The sequence below is a fragment of the Quercus robur genome, chromosome 9 (genome assembly GCF_932294415.1).
Source record: "Quercus robur chromosome 9, dhQueRobu3.1, whole genome shotgun sequence".
Classification (NCBI taxonomy): domain Eukaryota; kingdom Viridiplantae; phylum Streptophyta; class Magnoliopsida; order Fagales; family Fagaceae; genus Quercus; species Quercus robur.
Genome location: NC_065542.1, coordinates 50412965 through 50434910, shown reverse-complemented (window position 1 = coordinate 50434910; position 21946 = coordinate 50412965). Strand labels below are relative to the sequence as shown.

The window sequence follows — 21946 nt, the reverse complement described above, 5'->3', positions numbered from 1 at the left end:
TTTGGTCATTTCAACTCTTGACACATAAATTGGTGATTCCAGCATCCAATGGGCACAATTTGCATTAAATTTAGTATTCCCTTGATCCTAGGGTCAAAATTATAGGCTTAAATTGGAATTTTACTCGCAAATCAAGGGTGGACAAATACGATCAACACCAAGACCATGTAATTTTCTAATTGATGCAATATTTAAATTATTCATTAAAATTATATTATTTTATTATGGTTTTCTTATTTTTCCAATATTTAAATAAATGACGACTTAATTGTAATTATAAACCCTCTATCTAAGGTGACAAATATAATCAGTTGAACTGTCATTTTGAGAGGCATCAATGTGACTCCACTCATTCATGCAGGCTTTGCCCAACTTGAATAAATGGGTTGGGATGCAATCTTTCACAATCAGCAAAGAATAAACTTTAATAATATGTGGGAGAGGATCCATTAACATACTTGACCTCAAATTTGGGCATAAGACTTATTTAACCCCATCAAGAATTGCATAACAAATTCTTGAAGTTGATGCTTAGTCAATTTCTCATTGATATCACATGTACAAGAACAAGGGAAAGCTTCAAAATTCTGAATTTCATCCCAACAGAACCTGAGTAAAGTAATCAGTAGTAATAGAAAGTTCACAGTTAGAAATGCTTGCAAGATCATTCTACAATTGGAATTCCATTGATCCATTTCCTTGGGAAAATCTCATTTTGGGATCATTTCAAACCTCTAACGCGCTATTGCAACAGATCAAACTTGTAGCAATCTTTGGTGAAACTGAATTGTGAATCTAGAAAGCAAATATACTGTTGCAGAGTGTCCAAGCTTGCACCTTAGAATTAGAAGGGGATTTCACAATTGATGCAGTGAGAGACAGAGTGTCATCAACAAACCCTCACATGATTTTCGCAAAGGTGCCCAAGTTGGGTAATCCTCTCCTATGAGAGTCTGTGACACCAACACAGCACTTAGGCTTTCTTCATGGTGCAACTGCAAATACAAAGGATGAGATTCATCAATCAATGTAGTTTGTGTTGTTGAACTAATAATATAGTTAGATAAGCTAACCTACAGGATCATTACAACTGATTAATTACTCACGTGCACTGCACGAGTTACAACTAAATCCACTGACATATACAAATTAGATGATCTGGTAATATAAATTGACATTTTCCCCATTTGTTTGACGTGGGTAGTAAGTAATTAAACTCTCTGTGTAGTAATTTATTTTAACATTTTAAATCCAGCAAAGAAATCTTTTTGTGGTTATGATTTTCTGACTGTACAAGGTCATTGGTCTTCGTTTAAATTTGTTTCCACTTTCCTTCGACCAACCACAAGAATGAAGAATGGCCGCAAAACAAAACAAAGTCATCTCTCAAAAAATAGTTATATCCACCTCGAATCTTCTCAGCTCATTCCCCTGAAAAAACAAGTGCAATTCTTGGGAATTCCCGAAAAGGGGTAACACTGCTCCAAAACTTAATTTCCCTGCACGAACCTTCTTGGCTCCTTCATACTTGACACCTAGCTAGTTAGTTTATAAGTAGAAAGCTCCACTACCCATGATCAAGAAACGAAAGCTTTATTCCTAGAAAATCATCACCATGCCTCACACTTTTACTAATCCTCCACCCCCACCCCCACCCCCACAGCCTCCTCCTGGTTCTTACAATTTTTTTTTTTTTTTTTTTAATGGGTAAAAATGGCCACAGTTCAATTATTTATGTTTTATTTAATAATAATTGACATATATACTTTTTTTTTTGTTACAGTGACAGCAAGTGGCTGCTGGCTTTCAAAGTGGTTACTCTCCTGATCCTCTTCTTGACACTCATTCGTTGTTTTAGCGAGTGTTTGACCAAATTTGGCTAGCCTTGCAGTGGCGGTCATTGTCAAGGTCTTAACGGCATACCCCTGACACGAAAATTACCAATTAATGAGATTAGCCTCACTGACCAGAATGATTCCATCTGATCTAAATGGCATCCTGAAATAAACTTCTTACTTCTTAGTGCCATGCACTACTTTGGTTTGCTTTTGATTGCTTGGCTGTTTAGTTTACTTTGTAATAAACTTTGATGGGAGGGGTGTGCGGTTTGTTTACAGTTGCGCTGCCTGTGATGCTTTGGCTTGCTTTGTTTAGCTTCTCTGTAAGCTTAGTTTGAGTGTAATAATAACTAATAACTGGGAGGTTATCCAGTTATCCTGTCCCGTGTTTTGGTATCTTTCCCTTTGTACTCTATTTTGTTGCTAATAACCTCAATGTACTAGTTTTGTAACTAGAACGAAATCTACGTTTTAAAATTTATCAAAAAATTGTTTATTTTATTTATTTTTTAATTACATTATATCATAGATAATATTTTATTCTATTTGTAAATATTTCTTATAGAAAATACTATGGACATCAAATTAAATATATATATATACACACACACATATAGAGATGGGTTCAAGTTAGAACTTGTATAACTCTATATAAAAGTAGACTCCTTACAAATCTAATGGTTAGAAAAAAAAAAAACTATTATCATATCATTAATATTCTAAAAATCATTAATGTTTTACCTTGTATTTGCCAATAGGCTCAATAAATGCTCTCTCTTTCTCTCTCTTACTCTTTTTATCATGTGACTCTCTCTCTCTCTCGATCTAGTACCTGACCCTCCCCATTGGCAGCAAATCTAGCTCCTTAAGAGCACTAGCATTGGGGGGTGTTTACACCCCCCAACAGTGGCGGCGCCACGTACAACTTAGGGTGTTCCCAGGAACACCCTGAACTAAAAAAAATTATTAAAAAAAAAAATTTATATTTAAACTGTATTAGGAACACCCTGATCACAAAATTAGGAACACCCTCAGTCACAAAATTAGAAACGTCCTCAAATTAATAAAAAAAAAAATTTATCTGTTCTACTTTCAAGCAAAAAAAAAAAAAAAAAAAAAAAACCCAAAAAAAATTGAACTAAAATCTGGAAAAAAAAAAAAAAAAAATTTGTAACCGAGCCAAGCCCACGGCAAGCCCAATAGATTACAGAGGTAGCAAACCCACCCATGGATTCTCAAAAAAAAAAAAAAAAAAACCAATGCAGAGAATCAGAAATTAAACCCTTACCCACGGTCACGTCGCTGGCAGAGAAAACCAAGCCCCAATACAGTCAGTCTATAAAGAGCAGAAGCAAAACAAACTCCAATACAGAGGAGATGTTTTAGTGTTTATCAAAAAAAAAAAAAAAAAAAAAAACCCCAATACAGAGCAAACCAAAGGTCCAAAACCAAACCCACGGTCACATTGACGCCATCACCGTAGATCGATCACAGGTCACGTCGCCGTAGCCGTAGATCGCTCGTCGTCGCCGTCGCTCGCTCGCCCCTCATCGCAGATCGCAGATCGCTCTGCTTCGGTGCTCGGTGCTCGCAGCTCGCCGCTCGCAACTCGGTGCTCGTCGCTCGCCGCTCAGTGCTCCTTCCCTCAAGGTATTTCTCTCTGAATCTCTCTCAGTCTCTCAGTCTCTCTCTCTCTCTTTATCTCACTAAAATGAAAAAATGAAATGAAAGTAATGAATGGTTCTCATTGAATGGTTCTCTCTCTTTATTCTTTAATATCTAACTTTACTTAGTATCTCTCTCTCTTTTGAATTCTCTGATTGGCTGGCCGAATTACCTCTATTTATATTTTGCTTTTTATCTGTTTTTTGTTTTTTTGAATTTGGCTGTATTTTATCTGTTGGTGTTGGTTTTGGTGCTGTTGTTGGTGAAATATTGGTTGTCTCTTAGTATAATGTCTACTGTGTATTGTTTTTTTTTTTTTTTTTTTTTGAGAAATATGTACTGTGTATTGTGATTGTGAAATTTTCTGATTGGCAGGTTATTGTGATTGGGGCATTAGGCTTGTGCTTGTTTGTTGAGTGGGAGGAGTAGATGGGCTAATGGGTTGGGGCTGGGTAAACAATAATTAAAACAGTGTAATGTGCTGCACATTACACTACTTTAATTATTGTGCTACACATGAAATGTGTAATGTGTACAAGAGACTAAACAATATAACAAATTAAAGCAGTATAATTAATGACAAACAAATTAAAGCAATATAATTTATTGTTACGCTAAACAACAATAATTAAAGTTGTATAATTAAATTAACCAATACATTATAAAAGACAAATAAATTAAATTATGTTAGGCTAAATAACAATTAATAATTTTATAATTCATGAAACAACAAATTTTATAATTATAGTTTATAAAAGATAAACAAATTAATGAAACAACTAAACAACAATAATTAATAATTTTATTAATATTTCAAATGAACTTATAGTTTATTGTACGGTTACATTTGTTCATTTCTTTTCTTTTCATTTTTTTTTTCCTTTTGAGGTTTTTCGGTGTACAGAATGCAAATTTGTTTTGGTTTTAAGAACTTTTTTTTTTTTAAGCACAAGCTTCATGCCAGCCAAATCTTAAATTTCGGCCGGTATTTACCGAAACATCCCAAAACACTTGAAATAGACCGAAATGACCTGAAATTTTTTCAAACTGAAATAGGAACATGCTGGGCAAAATTCCTGGAGTCGCCACTGCCCCCCAATTGCTATTTTACAACCCAAGAGAGTAAAAACTCACTCCATCCGGGTTTGTATACCTAAAAAAATTTGCAACCTATGAATATGCAACCTTACTATTCATAGGTTGTAATAAAAAAAATAATATTTAATCTTTTTTTTTTTGGAGAAAAAATAATATTTAATCTTGTGGTTGTGTGTGAAGAGAAAAAGATAGTGGGAGGAAAGAGAGAGATAATAATATTTTTTATTATTTTATTAGGTAGTTTATATTATTTTATTGGGTTGTATGTAAAAATAAAAACTGAGATGTAGGGCAAGTTATAAAATAAGTTTGTAAAATAAATAAAGTAGTGTTTGAGAATGCAAAATAGGTTTTTTTTTTTTTGCATCCTCGGATGATAGGTTTTTTTTTTTGCATCCTCGGATGCTAGTGCTCAACCTTGTAGAATGGATGGCACTGCTTCAGTAACAAGAGGTGCTAGAGATCGAATATCCTATGTAATATTTCTTTGCTCCCTCTTATTTCTCATTACTCACTTTAAATACATTCCAAGAAACAACGCAGTTCATTTTCAAAAATAAATAAATAAAATAACAACCCAGCTATTCTCCCTTAGCATAAACATTGGCTAAATTAGATAACTATAACACCTATCCTTCTAAATGATAATAAAAAAAATCCAATAACAAAAGATAGAAAAGCAATCTAATTTCTGAAGGAGTCCTTTATTGAAATAAACTCTTGGAAGCAATCTTCTTAGCAGATCCACTGAAACTACTTGGCTGGTAACAATAATCTAGATACGAGGCTTTGGGACACAGCACAGTACATACAATATATGTAGTTCTTCTAGCTTTATATCTATAGTTAGAGTCTTAGAGGACAAAGAGGGTTGCACTGTGTTACCTTTTTGTAGCGAAAGGAGTGAGACGGTCCAAAATATATATATATATGACGGGAATTACTGTTTGGCTCAGGTTCAAAACTCAACTCTAGTATTTAGACCTACTGGGCAACAAGTAGACACAGAACCGGACTGACTCTTCTCAATAGTACACATCTGCAACAAATCTTTGGTAAGAAACAAAGACAGGAAAAAGAAGATAATTGGGAAGCAAAGGATTAGCTTGAACAATTAATCATAGGATAATAAACAGAAAGAATGAACGGGAGGCTTAGCCTACCACCAAAAGAAAGAACAGTAAACACTGACTAAGATGAAATAGAAGATGAAGAATGCAACATATGGGAGTGGTAGTGCTATCAAGAAATAGATGTAAAACAAAATAATGTTTGTTAGAGATAACATATTTCAAAGTAATGTATAACCACAAAATAATGGATAACTATGGCGGTTGAACCGGCCAACTTGATACCAAATGGCGGAAGGATAAATAGGTTACAAATGTAGTTCGAATACAAGTGTAAACTAGGGGAGAAGAGAAGAGAGCCATTTAGGTTTACAAAGTATTTCTAGATACAAAGTAAGACTGAAGCTCTAAGGTAGAGTGGAACTAAGCCTACAAACTGAACCTCGTGAGGAGTATTAAGCCTGCTGAAGACTGAAGCGAAGGGTTCCTTTTATAGCTGGAGGGAGCCTTGGATCAGATCAGGAGACTACAGAAATCATGGAAGGTGAAATGCTTTTACCTTTAGGTGAATATCTTTTCAGCCGAAAGTAAATAGTAACTTCAATGATTCTGTCAGGGCACTGTAGAGTGAACAGTAACTGGTCACTGTTTATGAACAATGTTTTGTCCCCTTACTTTTCTTAAGCAGTAACTCTGCATAGTGTTCTGGACTGTGCAGTGAATAGTATTCTGTCAGCAACTTTGCTAGTGCGGGTACTGTTCCTGGAATAGTAACCGGATTTGCAAAGGTGGTTCTTGAGCTATTTTGGGGCTTCTGGAGCTGTTCTGGAGCGTCCGGGAGCTTCTTTCTGGAAATGCCTTAATCGCTGTCCAAGTTATAACCATCATAAGGATCCTAAGAGTCCTGGAATGGGTTAATTGGAGCACGACTGCATGAGGCTTCTGAAGAGGCAGGACAGTTCTTTTCTTCTAACTCTAACTGTTGTGATTGGAGGAGTAGCTGTTGGGCAAGATCTTTGAGTTCTTTACTAGATTTTCTGGAGATCTGGACGGAGTCTAGACTTGACTGTGATCTTGTGCAATGAGCTATAGGTTTCTGTACTGGAAGAGGAAAGTCATTATGTAACTTGGAGATAATGTCAGTAGGCCTGAATTTATCCCACCATTTTACAAAGAATTCCCTATCGAGCAGATTTTGATTGATAGCATAATTCCACATGCTAATCCAATGGATCTTGTATTGTACTGTCATATGCAAGATGGCTGGAAATTGAGAAGAATGCTTTTCTACCTGAAATCTGGAGCCGAAATACCTCAGTGCATCCTGTTGAGGTTCTGGAAAGTTCTGAGGGATTGATCCAAACATTTCCCACCACTTGAGAAACCACAAGGGTATCTGGCCTTTGAATTTCCTATCAAACTGGATGAACCATGAGTGATCATAGTTCTCATTCTGGAAGAATAACACATTTTCAAAAGCATCCATATAGTCATAATAATTATACAGGAGTTCTGATCCCTTGAGTACGGTAAGTGTTCTGAGTGAGGAGGGATGTCCCCAATCTTTGCAGCTTACAAAACTCTAAATTATGAACTTATGATACAAAACCTTTGAAGGGTTATTCCGGTCTCTGATGTCTTCTATTTTGGCAAACTTTTCTTGAATGAGAATGCCTTTATAGAATTTGATGTTCTTCTCTAGGCTTTTGGGAAGGAAATGCCATTCATGGGGCAATACTTCCATTGCTAATGCCAACGGTTCTGTTATATGAGCTAAATGTGGCTCAATATAAGAAATGTGTTGGACAAAAGGTTTCTTGATGTAAGAGGCTCTTCCTGTTCTAGGAGGAAGGGTAAAAGAAGGTTGCTTAGGCACAATTGGGCCAAAGGGCTCTTCAACTGTATATGGAGAAGTTGCTTTGGAAGATAGTGTGGCTAAAGCAGAACTATAACTGTGTTGTCCTTGGGGCCTTTAGTAATTTGGTTTCGGGATTGTGGAGACCAAATAACGATTGGCAACAATGGATGGTGACACAGGTAAAGTTTTTGGTGAACTAGAAAAGGGTACTAAAGGGCCAGGGTTTTGTGCCTGACTGGTACTCCTAGTGGTTTGCTGTTTAGGCAACTTGGGGGGTTGGGGTTGTACGGGTTTCTTCCCGGACATTTTGACCTGGATTCTGCAAAAATTCACTGGTTAGGAAGTCAGGGATACTATTCTGAGTTCCGGCTATGAATTCTATGTCAAAATCAAAAACTGAAAGAATGGCTTGCCAACGTGCAAAAATCTGTTTTGATGCAATGTTTTGAACATCTTTTTCTAAAACATGTTTTGCAGATTTACAATCAATTCGTATCAAAAACTTTTGATTCAAAAGATCACTTTGAAATTTTGAAATGCATAGTACTATAAATAAAATTTCTTTTTTAATAGTACTATAGTTGAGCTAAGTGGGAGTCCAAATTCCTGTTTTCTCAAAGTATTCGAAGAAAGGATAATCATTGGATATCTCTTTCATGAATAACTTTCATTTCTCCAAAACTTCTAGTTTCTGTTCTCTAGTATGGTTGGCTCTATAGGCTTCTCTCTTAACTCTATTTCTTTCAGAATTAAAATCCTTTTCAAGAGCGTCCATATCAGGGGTGAACTCTTTTGTTAACATTAAGAGCTAATAGTCATATTCAGTTTCCTGCTGAATAGGATTTCTCATATCAGTTCCTGATAGTGAAGGAGGCTTAAGAATGTCCTGATTAGTGTTGTCTTCTTCTTGATCAACAACTGAGTCTTGTTTGGCTGTGTAACAAGGGGTACTAACCTGTGAGTGGTCTTTAACACCTTGAAACTGTGGACCTAAGTCTCTTCTAGATGTGGGAAAGGGAGTTCGTGTTCTAGACGAACTACACTGAGATGCAGGTCTATCACTAAGGTGGATAGTTGGCTGCCTAAAGGGTTGGCGTAGATCTATGGATCTAGACTTTGGTTCCTGGTACAGATCTATTGAAGACCTGGGCCTGGGTTCATCATATTCTAAGGGTGACCTAAACCTAGATTGGTCAAAGCTTAGTCTAACCATTCTATCGGCTAACTGCTGGACAAAATCTAGATCTGGATTTCTTACTGGGTTTTGGACTTGCAGAGGATAATTTTCATTCTCTATAGTCCAATGTGCAGGGAATGTGACTTCAAACCATTTCAGGGTTCTGGGTACCTGAACTGTGGATCTAACATCTGGAGTTTGGATAAGGGTGGTTTCACCGGCCTTTCTCTTATCCACTACTTGGATGGACATGTTTGTCCTCATGCACTTATAATACACTCTATATATAAGAGCAAGCTATCTGGTGCCATGTAACACAAGGGTTCCATGGGTTTTGATGTTAAGGGTGAGGACCTTTAAGATGTGAGGGTCGTCAAGTGCAACAGTAAGGTTGGGGAAATAGTCAAAGTGAATTGGTCCGTTACTCAAACTGGATTCAATGGTGCCTAGAAGACTGTCATTAAATCTAATAAGACGAGTGTCTCTAAGGGCCATAAGGATTGAGTTGTTCAACCCTTCTCTGATCAATGGTTTTACTCCTACTTGGACAAGTCCTATGTGGAGGAATTTAGGATCTCTTTCCCTGTGAGCTTTCACGGCTGCAGGGGATAACAAGTAGCATGTTTCATACTCCTTGTTGATGCTGTAGATTTGCTCTATAGTCCTAACATGGTAGTCTGTTCTGAAAGACTTTTTCAAGGACCATGATGATGACTTATAGACCTAGGTTGTGGGAACTTTGAGTATGTTCCAATCTCCTAACTTCTGATCTAGATCTGAAAGCTGGTACGACTCCGAGTTGATTGTTCCATCTTCTTATGGAATCTCAGGGAGAGATGTACTGTTAGATCTAATGCTGGTGGATGAGTCACTCCTTCTAAACATCCTATTTATCATTCTGGATTAAAAGCTTAAGAAATCAATTACAACCTAGACTACCTTTATCTTCCAATTTCTGGATCTAACCTTAGATCTGAAACAAGTTGTACAAAGATACTGATGCCTTCTGTGAATACTGTTACTACTCACTGCCGCTCATCCCTATGTTGATGTATACGAACCTTTCCGCTCATACCCTAGCGCTCTCCTAGCTTGACGGGAATTACTGTTTGGCTCAGGTTCAAAACTCAACTTTGGTATTTAGACCTACTGGGCAACAGGTAGACACAAAACCGGACTGACTCTTCTTAATAGTACACATCTGCAACAAATCTTTGGTAAGAAACAAAGACAGGAAAAAGAAGATAACTGGGAAGCAAAGGATTAGCTTGAACAATTAATCACAGGATAATAAACAGAAATAATGAATAGGAGGCTCAGCCTACCACCAAAAGAAAGAACAGTAAACACTGACTAAGATGAAATAGTAGATGAAGAATGCAACATATAGGAGTGGTAGTGCTATCAAGAAATAGATGTAAAACAAAATAATGTTTGTTAGAGATAACATACTTCAAAGTAATGTATAACCACAAAATAATGGATAACTATGGCGGTTGAACCGGCCAACTTGATTTATTTTCAAAATAATTACAGTAACTTACAACACTTACTATCGGCCACAGACTACCATGTTAGGACTATAGAGCAAATCTATAACATCAACAAGGAGTATGAAACATGATACTTGTTATCCCCTACAGCCGTGAAAGCTCACAGGGAAAAAGATCATAAATTCCTCCACATAGGACTTGTCCAAGTAGGAGTAAAACCATTGATCAGAGAAGGGTTGAACAACTCAATCCTTATGGCCCTTAGAGACACTCGTCTTATTAGATTTAATGACAGTCTTCTAGGCACCATTGAATCCAGTTTGAGTAACGGACCAGTTCACTTTAACTATTTCCCTAACCTCACTATTGCACTTGACGACCCTCACATCTTGAAGGTCCTCACCCTTAACATCAAAACCTATGGAACCCTTGTGTTACATGGCACCAGACAGCTTGCTCTTATATACAGAGTGTATTATAAGTGCATGAGGACAAACATGTCCATCCAAGCAGTGGATAAGAGAAAGGCCGGTGAAACCACCCTTATCCAAACTCCAGATGTTAGATCCACAGTTCAGGTACCCAGAACCCTGAAATGGTCTGAAGTCACATTCCCTGCACATTGGACTATAGAGAATGAAAATTATCCTCTGCAAGTCCAAAACCCAGTAAGAAATCCAGATCTAGATTTTATCCAGCAGTTAGCCGATGGAACGGTTAGACTAAACTTTAACCAATCTAGGTTTAGGTCACCCTTAGAATATGATGAACCTAGGCCCAGGTCTTCAGTAGATCTGTACCAGGAACCAAGGTTTAGATCCATAGATCTACGCCAACCCTTTAGGCAGCCAACTATCCACCTTAGAGATAGACCTGCATCTCAATGTAGTTCGTCTAGAACACGAACTCCCTTTCCCACATCTAGAAGAGACTTAGGTCCACAGTTTCAAGGTGTTAAAGACCACTCATAAGTTAGTACCCCTTGTTACACAGCCAAACAAGACTCAGTTGTTGATCAAGAAGAAGACAGCACTAGTCAGGACAGTCTTAAGCCTCCTTCACCATCAAGAACTGATATGAGAAATCCTATTCAGCAGGAAACTGAATATGACTATCAGCTCTTAATGTTAACAAAAGAGTTCACCCCTGATATGGACGCTCTTGAAAATGATTTTAATTCTGAAAGAAACAGAGTTAAGAGAGAAGCCTATAGAGCCAACCATACCAGAGAACAGAAACTAGAAGTTTTGGAGAAATGGAAGTTATTCATGAAAGAGGTATCCAGTGATTATCCTTTCTTTGAATACTTTGAGAAACATTTCAAATGGCATAAAAAGTCTTGTGTCAAAACCAAACTTCCAGATAAACCTAACCAACCAACAAATGTTAGGAATCCATCACACGAAGCAAAGAAACCTGCCTCTCCTTCACCTATGGTAAATGTCTTAGAAGCCCACGTATCCTCTAGCAGTTCTCATACACCCTCCTCAGAAGATGAAAAGAAGAAACAGCAGCTAGATGACCAGCTTGGAGATACACCCCCAATCCCTCCTAAGAAAAGGATATCCAAATACAGAGGAAAAGAAACCTCTAAAGATTTCCACAGGAAGAAAACAGTTTTCAAACAATATAGAAAGCAAAAGTTCAAGAATGATGATTTCTATAAAAAAGGGAACCCCAAATCCATAGAAAACCTCAAACCTAGAGCAAAAGGAAAATGCTTTAAATGTGGAAAGAAAGGACATTTCAAGAAAGAATGTCCGGGCAAATCCCCCACCAACTCCTTAATTAGTGAAGATGTCTCTAAGATTTTAGAACTTGGCCACACAGAAAGTGAGTCCCCCAGTAGTTCTATCAATCGAGAAATATGTCATGTCTACCAGCCCCCATCCTCTCCTAGAGTTTCAACTAGCACCTCTAGTGGTCCAGATGAAGTCATAGCATGCCAAGATAGTTGTTGTAGAAACAAGGCTATCAATGTTCTTTCTAAGCAAGAAGAACTGCTCTTAGATCTCATAGAACAAATCCAAGACCCAATCAAGAAAGCTCAGAGACTTAGTGAGTTCCACAAAACCCTAGTTAAGGAAGCCAGTACATCCAAACCTAGGTTTCAGGAACCGAAAGTTGATTTGGAGAAAATCTACAATAGGTTTACCAAATCCAAGAAAGAGATAATATATATATATATATATATATATATATATATATATATATATAAGAAAGAGTTCTATTTGAGTTCATATTTTCTTGAAGTTTGTCATGGAATAAGAGATATTCATTTAAGTTTGAATTGTAGTTGAACTATTCCAATTTATTTATCTTTTTTCAAGCGTGAAATACTCTGTTTTACTATTACAAGAGTGGGTGGATATATACATCTGGTTTTAAAAGGTTTTTGGATTTTCTTAGAATTTTTTGGTCGATTGCATAATCTTTTCTCCCAATATTGTTTTGGGTTTTTGACATAATTAATGACATAAAAATGGATTGGAGAAAATTAAAACATAGAGGGTAGATCCAGAGGAGAAACTTGATGGTTTTTGTAAGGTGACGGTGTAAAATTGCATGACTTGGTTCAACTCTGTCATTGCCATCAAAAGAAGATGGGATAGGCATAGTTTTAGGGGTTTGTTTTCTCTCTTGTACTAAAAGTTAGGAATAATTAATAAGGGAGAGTGAAAATGAGAATGTTATTAATTAGGTAAGTCTTTAATGATGATATGAATAACGAGGTTTTCTTTTAACCGTTAGATCTTATAGGAATCTACAACTTAAAAAGTGTAACTCTATAAGTATAACTTGAACCCATCTCATATATATTACTCTCTTTTTTCCCCCTCTTAAAGAGAGGGGCCAAAATCGAATAGACCCCAAATTTGAGAGACCAAAAATACATTTCATCCTATAAAAAAATGTCCTCTAAAGTTAATGCCTTAACCCTAACTATATTGAGCCAATCTTGATAACTTTCCTAAGTAATCTGAGAAACTCCGCACTACTTCCACAATGATTCTTTGGAACTGAAAAATAAACATGAAAGTTGAGAATCTTTTTTAGATAGCTCTTGGGAACGCAAATTAAAATAAATAAACAACACATGTCCAATCACTTGAGAAATGTGATCGAAACATGTCACCCAAATTGCCAGATCATGAAATTTATGGGGCAAATACTTTTTAAGGACAAATTTGTATTACCATGAGATTGTAGATACAAAATCAGTTTGCGTTTCTCTCAGCTGTTCGGCTAAAGTAAACCAGAAATTCTGTATTACCCTCAGCACCCTTCAATGGTGACTCTATCCACCCATTGCTACAGAATCCAAAATTCTCTACACCCTTTATAATTTTTTCAAGAACCTGCATAAACAAACTCAATCAGTAACTTAGCTTTTTTAAAAAAAGAAAAGTTTTTCAGAGTTAATGCCAATTATGTTTTACTACTAATAAAAGAACAAAGAAAGGAAAGGAAACTCTGTACATAAAAATATAAGAAAGGTTCCAAAGTAGTCCTATTATATCTCATTTCTTAGCAAATAAATGGCACCTTAAGGTACAAGAAAAATAAAGGGAAATTAACAAAACTTTAAGGAATTCCCACCAACAAAAGTATGGAAGGTTGATAAAATTAAGAATCTAAAATATTGCACAAAATCAAGTTTCATCCTGGTACAAATCAGTCTTATCAAATTCATGCTTGAGAGAAAATTTGCTGCAGGACTTGTCTTGATGACTCTCTTGAGGTGTTAATGCATAGCAATTCAAGTAGTTGGCTTGGCTCTAGAAGGTAACCTTAGGTTTTTTTTTTTTTTTTTTTTTTTTTTTTTTTTTTTTTTTTTTTAAGGATAAATTAAAGCCTTTCTTTGGACATAGGACTAAATCAGAAAATCTGAAAGTCAATTATCAACCAAAACAGGGACACATGCATACCTCTTGATGAACCATAGGATCTCTCACGATCCCACCACTTCCTACCTGCAAAGAAATTCAAATTTTAAATTCATAAATAAATGGGATTTCTTAGCATCAAACATTACACTTCATTGCTTTTATCAATTAAATGCTACCCATATAAAACATTAAAAGAAACAAACATATAAGATCCAAGATTCAAATCTCCTTTCCCCTATTGCAACTATCGAATCATTATATATATATATGGATACATTCTTTTTTTGGATAAATTCTCTTTAATCGATTACAATATGCCTATGTAAATATCTTTTTAGTGTATCTTTGTTCAAAACAGATACAATTGTGGGACAACCTATTACTACAATAGGAGACAGCTGTCCTCTAATTGTTTTGAGGTGTGATGATGAAATGCAATAGTCCAACTCCTGAATGAGTGTAATGCTCTGTTTGTGATCGTTAATCAATCTGTTTATGTTCTGGACTACTTCCTGTACAGAGAGTGAATTGGATTCACTTTCGATTCTCATGTCTCTTCTTAGAAATTTTTTCCAATTCATTACATTTAGAGCTTTTGGTGCCATTGGGCCATGGCTTAGGTGGGAATAGAGCGGGTAGCCATTAGATCTCCTCTTCAGTTCAAATGATCAACACAATAACCAACCCTTAGTCCCAAATTTTCAGGGTAAGCTATTGATCCTCAACAAATTATTCAAGGTTAGCCACTTGTATTCTTTTATGCCATTCTATTCAATCCAAAGTCAAACTCTCTATTACTTCATTAATTGACATGTCCTTTTTACTACTTCTGCTAATGTTATTTTTGGTCTTCCACTAATATTTTTTTTTCCTCAACTTGAATAAACTCATTCTTTCTCACCAATGCAAAAATCATTCTCCTCTGAACTTGACTAAATCATCTCCAGTAACTCTACCTCATATAGTTCAAACCATACTAATAAAAAGAAAGTGTAAATTACACATACCTCCCATGAGGTTTAAGGGAATGACATTCCGCCCCAAACCTTAATAGAAATGACACTCCCCTTTCTTGAGATTTGAGGAAATTAAGCACATTAGTCCTTCCGTTACAAACAATAAAATAATATTCCAAATGGTGAAAAGATTACCTCGACCAAACCCTAACCATGGTCATTGAAATTCTATTTGGTTAGATATTGTTCCTTGTCACCAAACTGTGGTTAGGGTTTGGTCAAGGGAATCTTTTCAAATTTTAGAATATTCTGTTACTGTTATTAAGGGAAGGACTAATGTGTTGATTTCCTCAAACCGCCAGAGATTTCCCTTAAGGTTTGAGGTGGAGTGTCATTTCCTCAAACCGCAAGGGAGGTTTGTGTAATTTTTACCTAAAAGAAAAAATTTTCCTCGGAACACTTCTCTCACATACTATTGTGCCAGGTAACATCAGCTTGGCGTCTTGCAATTAATTTACTCACGGAAAAGGAAAAACAATCAATGTTGATGCTGAATAGCATTCTATTTAGCAATGTGATGTCCATGTGCTTTCCCCACAATCACAACCCTCAACCAGTTACAAAATTAAGTGTGTAAACTTGCACAATTCTTCACTAATTCATACTTTAGGTTAAGCATGTCAAGAATCAGCTAAGTCTCAAGCTGAAACACTAAAAAGAGATCTTTGCCTTTGTTAAAGAATTTGAACACAAAGCAAGATCTGTTTCATCAAATTTGACACAGCTCCTGGTACTTATACTAGAATGGGGTGCTAATGCAGGACAGAAAAACGGTAAAAACTATGTCCATGTGAACCATTATTCTGAATTAGCTTCATATCACTGCAGGGAATAGAGACCTGTGTAGGGGGACCACCAGAAAGATTAAAATATACACGACAATAAGAGTTTCTTACTTGTGATCTTCGAGCTTCAAATTGAGGCTTAACCAAGGTAACTAAGATTGCCTCTTCCTTCATCACATTGATTACAGCAGGCATGACCTGCTCAAAATATAAATAACATATAAAGATCTAAAAATTTCAAGGAGAAAATGAATAAAGAACCAAAATATTAGAAATGCAATTGTCAACAGAGTGTGTGCGTGTGTGGTGGAAAACAAAACTAGTATGTGATACATATAACTAGTACAATCTCTTTCAAATATCATTCTATTTTATGGAAAAGGGTATAAGAAAGTAGTAATAATTTAAAGCATCAAGAGAAGGGGTGATACATGTAAATAAGTATAGAAGTGGAACATCTCTGATGCCTAAGGGCCTGTTTAGTAGGGAGGATGAAGAAGTGAAAGGGTGGAAAGGATAGGAAGGATTGAAAAATGGGAGAATGGAAAATTAGGGTATCTTTCTTTGTTTGTTAGGAAAGGAAAATGAGAGGAAAGAGATAGTGATTTGTAACTATTTACTTTTAAATCCCTATTATATAAAAAGCAGTTTTTTAACATTAGCCAGATATTTTCCTCTCATCATTCCTCTCAATTTGAATGGATTAAAATTGTGGGCTAGGGGAGATAATAACCCCATCCCATTTTCCATCCTCTCTTTTCTCTCCTAGCAAACAAGAGAATATACTTTTTTTTCTTCCTCTCTCTCCTCTCTTTTTCATCCTTCCTAATATCACTCTCAACAAAACACGCTCTAAATAAAATAGGCCTCTAAAGTTCAAAATCTTTGAATTGAAAAAAGTCCGAGAAAGGAAAAGGAGAAGAATCATAGTCAACCCAAGGGGTAGCATAATTGGCTGGGAACCACACCTCATGAAGCGGATACTAGTTCAAATCTCCCCTTGGAATCAAAAAAACTATTTATTGGAAAAAAAAAAAAAAAAAAAAAAGATAAAAAAAAGAAACCTCATAACCACACAACCACTTAATACTTCAAAAGGATGGATTGAAAGCAACCAGCCAATAAATTCTTTAAAACATAAGAACACTACATTTTCTACCACTATTTGAAACCTTACCAAGAGAATTGAGATGAATGAAAGATCCAAAGTCACCAAATCAACCTTTTGGGGGAGTTCAGAAAGGTATCTTAGATTTGTCCTTTCTATCACACAAACACGTTCATCTCGACGAATTTTGTCAGCCACCTAAAGAAGTCAGCAGTGATTACCGATAGAGCCATTAATGATCAACAGTTCTTATAGAAAAGTGGACATGGGAGGATCATCATATTAATCATTTTTGGGTAAATGTCAAAAAATTGCATCTACACTAATAAAAAAATCTGGCACAAAAATGAAAATAAAATAGAAGCTGCTCTAACAACATATTAAGTATAAGTTCTATTCAATTTCTACAATAAGCAATTTAAAAAAATATATTATTTAAGACCAGAGGCTATATAAATTTTCCTTTAGAGGATGTGATTGCTGATGGAAAACTAAAATGCTAATTTAGTATTCTTATGTGAAAATCAAACATTTTAGTCCCAAAAACAAATTCAACCCTTTGGTCCCTCTTACAAACTTTGATTGGGCAAGTGTTTCTCAACAAACCATTTCTAGAATAATGAAATGACAAAATACTTTTAGTGTTACATTCTAAGACCCAAAAAGCCCTGAAAGTCAAGCTCTAAGGCTAATAATAAAATATCAACTTTTGGTAGCCAAGTCTCAAGATCCACAAGGAGCCTCAAAATCAAGCTCTAGGGATAATTCATGTACAAAGGCTATGATGATTTTTTTCCTAACGTAAGTAAAAGAATCTTTATTAAAAAGAGAAGATAGTTTCAATATACATAAAATGTATCAAAACACTCCAAAAGAATTACAAACTGAAATTCAAAAGGTCTAAAACCGATGAGGAACTTATATTGCATATAATAGTAATTCAGTCATACACAGATCCCAAAAAGACTAATTAATAGCATGCTGAGGACATCCAACACCTTCAAAAATCCTACTAATTTTAAGTAGATTTTGGCAAGATAAGGATGTTCCTTCTTTACAATTTCTTTTTTAGTTAACTAACTATTTAAACTACTTACCAAGCTTCACAAAATTAGTATGCAAATATATATAATAATACTCTAGAAGTGGAAGTAACTCATGGGCATCTCAATTTTGGAAATTTTACTGATATTTTGAATTATAAAAAACTAACTTACGAAAATCATCAATTAAAGAGTGCTAATTAGAAAGGCCTAAAATATGACAGCAAGAAAGATTCAGCATCATAATAAGCATAGAATTGCCATCAAATATTTCCCATCACATCTTCAATTAGAGACAACCATTTACATTTTTTTTTTCTTTTGTATTACCATCCAAAACTAAAAAGGAATGGGACTTCACGTCCAGATGCTGTCTAGCACAAATTCGCTAAGCAAAGAGAAAGAATTAGAACTTCACATCACCTGCCCATAGCCTACATCAACCCCATAAACAAATGATGCTCCATATTGAAGCAAGCAGTCAGTAAATCCTCCAGTGGATAACCCTGAATCAAGAGCTACTTTACCAGCAACATTGACGCCTAGCTGTTCAATGGCAGCTTCCAGCTTATATCCTGCTCTATATCCAAAAAAAAAAAAAAAAAAACCTTAAATTAATATATATCCTCACCAAATCTACCAGTAATATAATTTTTTTTGTATTAGGCATGCATGATGCATTGGTTTAGGAGAGTAATCACCTACATACATATTTTGGAATTTCAGCCATTATTTGCACAACAGCCTTCTCAGAGACAGGTGTTCCAGCTTTGTTCACTATCTTTCCATCAACGGACACTTTTCCTACACCAGAAACATGTTAGAGAGAGGAAGGATATTTGATGTGTGTGTGTGTGTGTGTGGGGGGGGGGGGGGGGGGGGGGGGGGGGGGGGGGCCGCGGCGGGGCGGGGGGGGTAGTCTACACTTTACAATGCAATCCATAATCAAAATTTTCAGCCAAGATAATAGCATGTTCTTTAGAAATTTGCAAGATAGATACCCACAAACACAATAAAACTAGTATAGGGTCCAAGCAATACTAAATTATGTGGGAAATGCACATTGGTTTAAAAGTTAGAACTACACCCAGTTTTATTTTGGAAATATATGGGGAAAAACCTTATTTCAATTTTTTTCTTGATTACATAACCAGTTGATATTGGTAAGGCCATATTAAATCTAGAACTATGGGTGTTAAGGAAACACCATATGAATTTATCTCTACTTGTTATTACCCTAGGTGGCAGGAGGATGTATGGGTGGACACGAATGGGGGAGAACTGCTCTTAGTTTCAGATGATGATCCAAAAACTGAAAAAAAACTGGACAATTTATTTGATGCGGTTGTCAATCCAACAGTCATTACTGACAGTTGAAGACGGTTCACAAGACTACTAGCAGGCCTAATCACCTGCATGGCCTTGTTTTTAATTGAAGATAAACATGCATAGTTACAGTTAGTTAGTGAGCAACTTGTTAGGGTATCACTTTAACCAATTTCCCACCATAACATTTGCTATTTGTTTTTGCCACCCCTAAGGTTCATAAACAAGCAATTGCCTAAATCCAAATGTCACAGATATTGACATACATTATTAAAAAAACACACAAAATATTCATAAACCTACATGTAATCATATTCATTCACTAAAGTGCATCACAATATGTTATAATATTAAAAAATGTCACTTACCTTGTAGGATCCATGATTGAATAAAGGTTCGGCTGTATTGCTGAAATCTTTCAAGACATATTTCATCCAGCCTCCTTTTCCTGAAAATGTCAATGGCATAATGAAATATGATATATGAAAAATGATAAAAAGGTTTCAAGATTCATAGTCAATATTTATTTGCAACAAGGTCAGTTTCTTTATCTTCTTCTCTGAATTAGTCTTGAGACTATTATCAGTAATAAATGGCTACTCCAAATATTTAATCAATAATACTGGAATTTTTCTTAACAGAAAATGGTTCATCTTAGCAGCTCTAATTTTGTTTCTAAAGGACTTGGATGAGCTTGCTTACTATGTTTACATAATTTTAAAATTCAATAAAATTTTTGTGTTTGCTTAATTGCTATTGTAATTTTTGATTATTAGTTAATGTTAACTAAGCCAGCCTTTTAAATCTTTAGATAGCATTTCAAATCATAAATTTCTTTGAAAGGATATTATAGCATGGATAGTAAAGGTCTTTCTCACAACTGGAAGGGGGAAAAGCTTCTTTTACTCAAATAAAGTATTTTTTGCTGATGACATCACCACCACCTACTCCATGAATCTGATGAGACTGCCACTACTATGAAAAATTATGCTAGGAAGTGACCATATAAGCATCAACTACATCACCTCCACCATCATCGGTCATTGCAACCATTAACAACCAACACCACCATATGTGTCATCAACAAAAAACCAAGCCTTAGTCCCATATTTTTTGAGGTTGGTTATGGACCCTCAACAAACTTTATGTACCACTCCTTCTGAAAATATCACAAGCATTTCCTCTAGTACAACTAATACCACCACTGCCTCCATTTGTACAAACTATGCCTTTACCCAGTGCACAAAATTGAAAACTCCCACTTTGGGCTACCACTAAGCCTACAATTGTTTTAGTGTTTCTCCATTCCACTCTATTGACATCTAATTGGAAAAACTAAGGCGATTTTATCACATATCATCAACTAGCTTAACCACTACCCACAAAGTATGGTGAGGAGGGTGAGGTCATAGGTAGAGCATCATAATTCACCAATATATAAGTATGTATGTGTGTGTCTAATCAATCAAAATAAAAAATGTATGTGTGGTTATATATATAGACCTAGGGTAACTCTTTGCAATGTTACACCACTCCATCAACAATGTTAGGATTACATTGCCTTGTTATACTCATGCTTGCAGAATATCAAGATGATCAGAGATTAATTACCATCTAATCATAAAAAATGTTAAATTTCAAGTATTTTTAACTTTAAAATAACGATTATATAGTAAATAAAATCCAATTAACAGGAAATTCGGCGTGCATATTAAGAACAAAGAAAATATGTGATTTAACAGTGGAATTATTCAATCTAATAAAAATTTATGAAATGGTGTAACATCGCAAATAATTACCAAGTCTAACTTGATCCTAATCTTATACTTGAGAAAAGTCTAGAACTTCCATCCAATGCCTAGAGAGTAATCGATACAAAATCTAAGCAACATAGTGAATAAGAAGCTAGAACCAATCAAGATTAGGCTTTTTTCTTAGTCCAGTCAAAACATAAGAAATCCTCAACTTTCATCTCTTCTCCCTTCAATTTTCCTAGCATACAAACAGTACAGAAGTAGTAGATTCATACACCATATACAAATCGGCATTGATTCTTACACACTTCTTATTGTAAATCGTCTGTGCACATCACCCATTTCACATTTTAAAATACTGAATAACAGTAACAAGTTAACAAACTGCTATTGGAGCTAGAAAAGCTTACTTCTTTGGTGCTTGAAGCTTTCCAGAACTTGCAACAGCATAGCTTCTAAAGGGACTGTGAATTTGGGCTTTGACCCATCTCACTAAAATCATTTTCAAAAAGAAAAAAAGCAATAATTAGACCACAAATCCACATAAAACGAAATGGGTTTGTTAAAATTATTAAGATTCAATGAACAACGAACTAAACAAGAACATAGAGAGAGTAAAGAGGGTACCAGAAAGCTTTGGAGATTTGGAAAGAGAAAGAAAAGACAAGCTTGGAGTGGTATGAAGTATGCGTGAGATACTGGCAATGGGAAGCTTTAATAGCTGCGGTGCCATTTTTGGCCGAATTTTCTTTCCCTCTCCGTTTTCACAGCAGGGCAGAGCAGAGTACGGTTCGAAATTCTTATGAAGAGATAAAAGAGGCCTTG

At 35.6% G+C, this 21946-nt stretch overlaps 1 protein-coding gene across 3 annotated transcripts; it reads right to left on the bottom strand.

The window, feature by feature from the left end:
* Positions 1-407: 407 nt before the first annotated feature.
* On the bottom strand, positions 408-21934 carry LOC126698918 (uncharacterized). 3 transcript variants are annotated; one of them, XM_050396434.1, is made up of 10 exons: positions 21749-21934; positions 21532-21613; positions 19736-19815; positions 18743-18845; positions 18465-18621; positions 17068-17196; positions 16002-16088; positions 14129-14173; positions 13397-13558; positions 408-995 (listed from the first exon to the last, which is right to left on the bottom strand). In XM_050396434.1, exons 1-9 carry the CDS (start codon positions 21852-21854, stop codon positions 13418-13420), a joined length of 930 nt encoding a protein of 309 aa, XP_050252391.1. In that variant the 5' UTR covers positions 21855-21934; the 3' UTR covers positions 408-995; positions 13397-13417. The 3 variants fall into 3 exon arrangements, with proteins under 3 accessions (XP_050252391.1, XP_050252389.1, XP_050252388.1); XM_050396432.1 differs by lacking the exon at positions 408-995 and adding an exon at positions 12862-13219; XM_050396431.1 differs by lacking the exon at positions 408-995 and having other exon boundaries at positions 13228-13558; positions 21749-21933.
* Between the last annotated feature and the right edge of the window lie 12 nt (positions 21935-21946).